The sequence below is a fragment of the Ruditapes philippinarum genome, unplaced genomic scaffold (assembly GCF_026571515.1).
Source record: "Ruditapes philippinarum isolate M1 unplaced genomic scaffold, ASM2657151v2 ctg3968_1_1_1_1, whole genome shotgun sequence".
Taxonomy (NCBI): domain Eukaryota; kingdom Metazoa; phylum Mollusca; class Bivalvia; order Venerida; family Veneridae; genus Ruditapes; species Ruditapes philippinarum.
Window position 1 is genome coordinate 148318 of NW_026852272.1, and position 6327 is coordinate 154644.

General features: G+C 30.9%; 1 protein-coding gene and 1 long non-coding RNA gene across 2 annotated transcripts; one reads left to right on the top strand and one right to left on the bottom strand.

The window, feature by feature from the left end:
• The first annotated feature begins 1547 nt into the window (after window positions 1-1547).
• On the top strand, window positions 1548-3917 carry LOC132755100 (uncharacterized). Its single transcript, XR_009629165.1, has 3 exons — window positions 1548-2179; window positions 2666-2742; window positions 2957-3917. It is a non-coding gene; the product is annotated as an uncharacterized LOC132755100 (long non-coding RNA).
• Window positions 3918-4241: 324 nt separating this feature from the next.
• Window positions 4242-5614, bottom strand: LOC132755106 (growth hormone secretagogue receptor type 1-like). Its single transcript, XM_060745905.1, has 2 exons — window positions 5546-5614; window positions 4242-5300 (listed from the first exon to the last, which is right to left on the bottom strand). The coding sequence occupies exons 1-2, from the start codon at window positions 5598-5600 to the stop codon at window positions 4264-4266; spliced, it is 1092 nt and encodes a 363-aa protein (XP_060601888.1). The 5' UTR covers window positions 5601-5614; the 3' UTR covers window positions 4242-4263.
• Window positions 5615-6327: the final 713 nt, after the last annotated feature.

Here is a 6327-nt window from a genome sequence, read left to right on the forward strand (position 1 = left end):
TAGAAATAAAATGACCATATAAAAATATGTTATTATTTGGTATATTGTTTTATGTGAATTTTTTAATAACATAGCAATTTGTCAGTATTTTATATCAGGTAAATTGTTTTGTAATGATTTTATTTGATAAATGAGACCCACAAAATGTCTTAGACGAGACAATGGTGATGGAATACCTGATGTTTCCTTTTAGATAGTGTGCATGAGAAATATATCCAATCTCCGAACATGCAAAGTCTCGTTGCTCAAAAAAGTGTTTGTAGAAATAACAATTATATTATATTTGTCACTAGACTCGAAAGATGGAATAAAGTTGATTAAAAACAAGAATGATGTATCATCAAAAGAACCAAGACAATTCTGTGAATCTATTAAACGGTCCAATAAAAAGTCAACTTCTAAGAATGCTGAGATAAGTATTGAATAATTACGTAAACATTTCTTTTCAACAATTTATAGATGAAAATACAACTCATACAGACAGTTGTTTTCTCCGTGTTTTCTAATTAAAATGTTTACAAAATAGTTGATGAGAATGCGAATGAGCATTAATACTGAATTTATTAAACAAGTTGAATGACATAATATTATGCGAGCCTCTGGACGATAACTTGCACTTTCCATTACCGTCCATGAACAGACTCAGTCAAACCGAGCCTGCAACAATTTCAATTTTGTCGTTTTGTACGTTCTTAAGGGATTCTTGATTTTTCTCTATTCTATATCTTGCTTAACTATAAGTAACGGCATAGAAGCATCAAGCCAAAATAAAATGCTGTCACTTTTTTTACTGTGTTTACGTGTTAAAGTGCAATGAAACCTTAACGGACAATTATAAGTATCTGAACAGCTCGATGCTATCGGTATATTTCTATTGAACTTTGTATAAGAGTAAGGTCATTCTGACATATATTCTTGATTACATACATTATATACTTAATTGTATAATATAATAAAAACTTGTATTGCTCCTTATTATGCTTTAGTTGTCGTTTCAAAATTCAAGTACCATTTTTGTTCCTTACTTATCTTCATCGAGAAATACAAAATTTTTATATAATTTACGTAGGAATTTAACGAAGGCTTTTAGAATCAATATTCATAAAGTAAAATTTTTGAAAAGTGTCATAACATGAATAAAGGCGTTATAATGAAACTGAAGAAGTAAATTACGCGAAACAAAACTATACAGTAACAGATGTAATTTGTTACTATATGGCTTTTGTTGTATTTTGTATCCCAAATGAAAATTAAAAAGGGGTCGTATTAGACAAGTTTTAACAAGTCTTAAAATATCATATAACTAGACGAATATTGAAAAAAGGTAAACACACATTTAAACCATTGAAATACAATTAAAATGAAGAATTTTAAATGAATTGTAAAGTTTATATTAGTGGGCACTTATTCGCTGTTCCGTACTTCAAAGAAATTTCAAGACATTGCAGGTAAGGCAACAGTGATAATCAACGGTCATGACGGGCACATGCATTTGCAAAAGAAATATCATTTTTAATGCGAATAAGAACACAAATATTAAGTTTTAACCCAGCAAACACATGACGTTAAAATAACGTCGGATTAATGTTAGATTTTGGTCACGACGTCGGCGACCAAAATACGACGTAAATCTGACGTTAAAATACCGATGTCTAATAGACGTTTCTTTTTGACGTCGTACTAACGTCTGGTTCTGGTCGGTGTCCTGACGGTAGGTAAAAAAATAACAAAAAATAATCCTTATTCGCTGTTGTAATCATTTAAACTTTTTTTCAAATGTTATTTGGATTACAAACGAAGTGTTCTTATATAAATACAGACCAAGATCGCGGCGCTGCAACCTAACAAAACATATAGGCGGCGCTGTATATAGGCAAGTTACATGTGTTATTGTTATGAAATCTATTTATAGCCACAGATCTGTTTACAAGTTCCAATCATTTAACGTTGTAATATTATCATTTGTGGTACATTATATGTATCAACATTACGAGATCTTACTATTGCTTTAACATTTAATCATAGTGACAGAAAAGGGAAAGAAAACATAATTAACCTATAATTCGAATCTAAAGTCACGTGGATGGAAATTCAAATTCGTAGGCGTTACGTTTTGGTTGTCGGTCAGAAATCGGGATGCATTGATAAGTGAATATTATAGATTTTCTTGAACAAAATGGTCAGTTCAATTTATTTAGATTTATTTCTACTTTGTATTTGATAAATAATTGCATGATTGCAAGCACTCTTAAATTTAATTATCAATATTTGAACAGCTGAAGTAAAATGTCACACAAATTCGCGATAATGTCTAATAATAAATCTTTTTAAAATTGACATGTTTTAACTCTGCTTGTGAAGAGTTTATAATATGCCTTTCAGTACTGCCAAAGAGAATGCTTAGTTTTCATATTTTTCTTAAACTGTGATGTTTTTGTCAGTTAAAATCTGAGAATTGAGAATGAATTTGTACGATTTCGAGCATTTCGGGTCCCAAATAACCCAAAACGTTCCGGTCCCAAATAACCAAAGACGTTTTGGCTCCAGACATTTCGGCATTAAATCTTTAATTTAAAACTATGAAATATTTAAGACTTCCTTAACTGTTCTATTTCAAACGTAGAATAAATACAGTACATAAGTTATAATATAATTTTCTTTTCAGGTAGTTAAAGTGTTGGACATGCTCTCAAAGGTCGGAGGGACGGAAACACGTGAATATGTAAAAAGAAACATATGAAAGTAAGATTTTTGTAAATTCTATTACATACTTTAATCCATACTAAACTGGAGTTTAAAAGCGGCTTTTTAAATGTTCAGCATTTATGTTTACTTTTAATTTTTGTTAAAGCTCTCTTATAAAAAGTTGGCAAAATTGTTCATTAAGTTAATATAACCATGAAAACATTTTTGCTTGTTATTTTTACATGTTTCATTAATTTCTCTTTTTTTTCAGTGAAAATGGTGTCACACACGCTATTGGGCGCTACAAACGCTACATATCCTCCGGACAGACGAGGGGTGCAGAAAGAAGGTCATATCTTAAAGCATCACACCTCAAAATTCGTGCTAATTCTCATGGATATCTAAAAGTATAACTTTGTGAAGTAACTAAAAGGCAGCAATTTATACATTACTGACAATAATCAAAGGAGGTCAAAATATGCAAAATGGCACTTAATGTTTTAGAAATGCTGTAGAAATATAGTTAAAGTACTGAAATTCTGTCATAAATTGCTTGAAACATTATTATAAGAATCTTTTAACTTTTCTTAAAATTATAATATTTTCATTATTTTATTTGATAAGGCAAACTTTGATAGAAATGTGCATACATTGTTTTGTTCTTTAATATTTGTACATGTTTTCTTAGTTTCATTTATGTCATTGTTTTTGTAATACTTTTTGTTTTGTAATTAACTTATTTTATGTTTTATTTTGTTTTATTTTGTTTAATTTATGAAAATTATTTAACCTTGCAAAATTTACTAAAATTGTATATATCAGCTTAAAATTGCAACTTTTATTTTAAATTAAAAGAGCATGAAACATATTTTTGCTTTTAGTTTTCTGTTATACATTTCATTTGAGGGAAAGTTACTTAATAGAATGAGTTAAATTAAATTCGATCAAATCAGGATTAGCCAGAAAATATGTATGACGTGGTGAAACAAAAAAGATTAGGTGAATGATAAGATGAAGGTCAGAAAATGATCAGATTTAGGGCACAAAAGGGTTAATATTTAGGTCGGAAAATGGTCGGATTGAGGTCGGAAAATGGTTAGAAACTGGTTAGATTTAGGTCGGAAAATGGTCAGATTGAGGTCGGAAAATGGTCAGATTGAGGTCGGAAAATGGTTAGATAATGGTCGGATTTTGGTCAGAAAAAGGTTAAATAATGGTAATATTCTGACGTCTACCTGACGTCAGATTATAACGTCAAAAAAACTTTCAAATCCAACCGTTTTTCCGACCGTCATCCGACGTCAGAACCTGACTTAAATCTGACGTCAGTATAACGTCTTGTGTTTGCTGGGAATATGAGTTTTAATTTAAAAGACAAACATTATATAAATCATATTTACAACGTTACCAAATATTTTATTCTTTATTATTTTATTTTGCTAAAACTATTTTTTTCTGGTTTTTAATGAAATTGTTAAGCAAAATGCTTACGCACAATATCTTGTCCCGAGATAATCCTTAAAAAGCCCTGAATATCAAAAATTAGTTACAATTTTAATTTCATAATTTGGTAAAAATCTATTGCATGCAAAACTCTTCCCTTGTACTCCGAGCAGTAAAACTTCTTTTAATTATCCGCTTTTTTCTAAAGATTTTTTGTAGCTCAAAACGAAATCTTTTACCAGATAAGACATAAATGAAAAAATTCACTGCATAGTTTAAGAGTGAAATGGAAACAGATATATCTATGTAAGGAATTAATGTTATATATGTATATCTGGCAGTTTCAAGACTCCCCACTTTTATCGTTACGTCTACAATTAAACTCAGTGTGAATAATGGTAACAATGTAACAATATAAGTTGTCGTTACTATTAATAGCATGCACGTGCTACGATGTCTTCTACCACGCGCTTTGTCGTTTCTATATGAATGGTGGTTGTCTCCCTTATGTAAATCTTTCCTCACCCTGAATATATGATACAGGACGAAACTATTACATATGACAATGCAAGTTACGGGTAGAAAAAACACCAAAGTCCAGAGAAAGAAATATACGTCTAAGCTTGTGTACATTTCGCGATATTCTGGTGTTGCTAAACAGTGTTGGATGTCTTTAGTATCATCATACACAGCATGTTCAATCATAGTAAATCGGAACAGTTGACTCAAGCACACCGTGATAAAAAGTATGACAATAGCTAATGCTGCTCCTGTTTCTTTCCGGAGATAAACTTTCTTGAATGGGAAGCAGACGGCTAATAGACGTTCTACGGCCATTAACACAACAAGCCAGGAACTTATTAAAGTTATCACATGTACGATGAAATTGTAAAATTTGCACGACCCGTCATTAAAGTGCTGGAAGACTCCTTGGGACTTCAAGTGTGAAACAAGGTATTCGTCCACGCTTTCTACTTGTCGTATCATGAGCGTCATTGTATCAAACACGGCTAAGGCACATAAATAGTGAGAATACGATTTATGACGCAATGTTTTTGTCTTCATGACAATAAATGAAAACACATTGCCCGCTATTCCGACGAAAACAATTATCGGAGTTATCACAAATTTCACCCAAAATCCCCATTTCGGTACTATAGGTAACGGTATGTCTGAAACAGAAAAAATAAAAATAGTATCATGATTTCTTCTAGTAACAAAGCATTTGAATTAAGTAGTGAAATATAGTATCGATAATGTAGAGAAGTTGGTATGAATAACATATGAAATGATTTAGAGTCAACAAAACAATCTTCAGAATGAAATACAGCCCAGCTGTTTTAAGTTCAAGAAAGAACTAACAAAGCTTTATTATAAATTTGATAATATGACCATTTTCAACATATTTTGTCGTTACCTGTTATGTTTGTTGAATCGTTCAAAGTTCTGTTCACTTCGTACATTTGCTCCATTGCTCCGACAGTTGGTTAGGATTGACAAAAAGGTTATTGGATGCAATCGATCCTAAAATTAAGAAATTTAAAATGATAACGAAATGGTACACGTATATCTAGTCCTGAAGAAAACAATAATAATACGTGATGATTGTTCTTATACTTTCTAAATGTTTAGATGTCGACATCTTTTATCGAACGATATAAATTTACCAATGCAACTATATGTACAACCAATTTAAGCTTGCGAATGTTATTTTCATGTTTGAACACCTTGATATACGCAATGGAAAATGTGACAATGGCAAATGATTGCTAATTAGAAACTAAGACATTACTGAAACATTGGTCGGTCTTATTATTATTAACGTTTCACCTTTAAACTACTCACTGTTACATTTTATTTCCGGTCAAAAAACAAGTGATTTTACCATTAAGTACTTAGGAAACATATTTTGGCTATGTTTATTGCAAATAATTTGTTATTTTCTCATTAAGGTTTGCATTAGGGTGATTAATCGCGTTTTCCAGGTGATATGCAAATTCTTACGGTAACAATCAATTTATTGATTTAAAGATGTAGTGCTTAGTGAATTTGGTTTTTGTAAGAGATTATATGTTTTTATTACTAGATGCATTTTCACGTAATGATCGAAGAAACGCAGAGGCGCCGAGAGTGGTCCGTTTTATGTTATTAAATCTTTGTAGCCGAAATACAACCAAAATAGATCAAGAAACTTTTTAA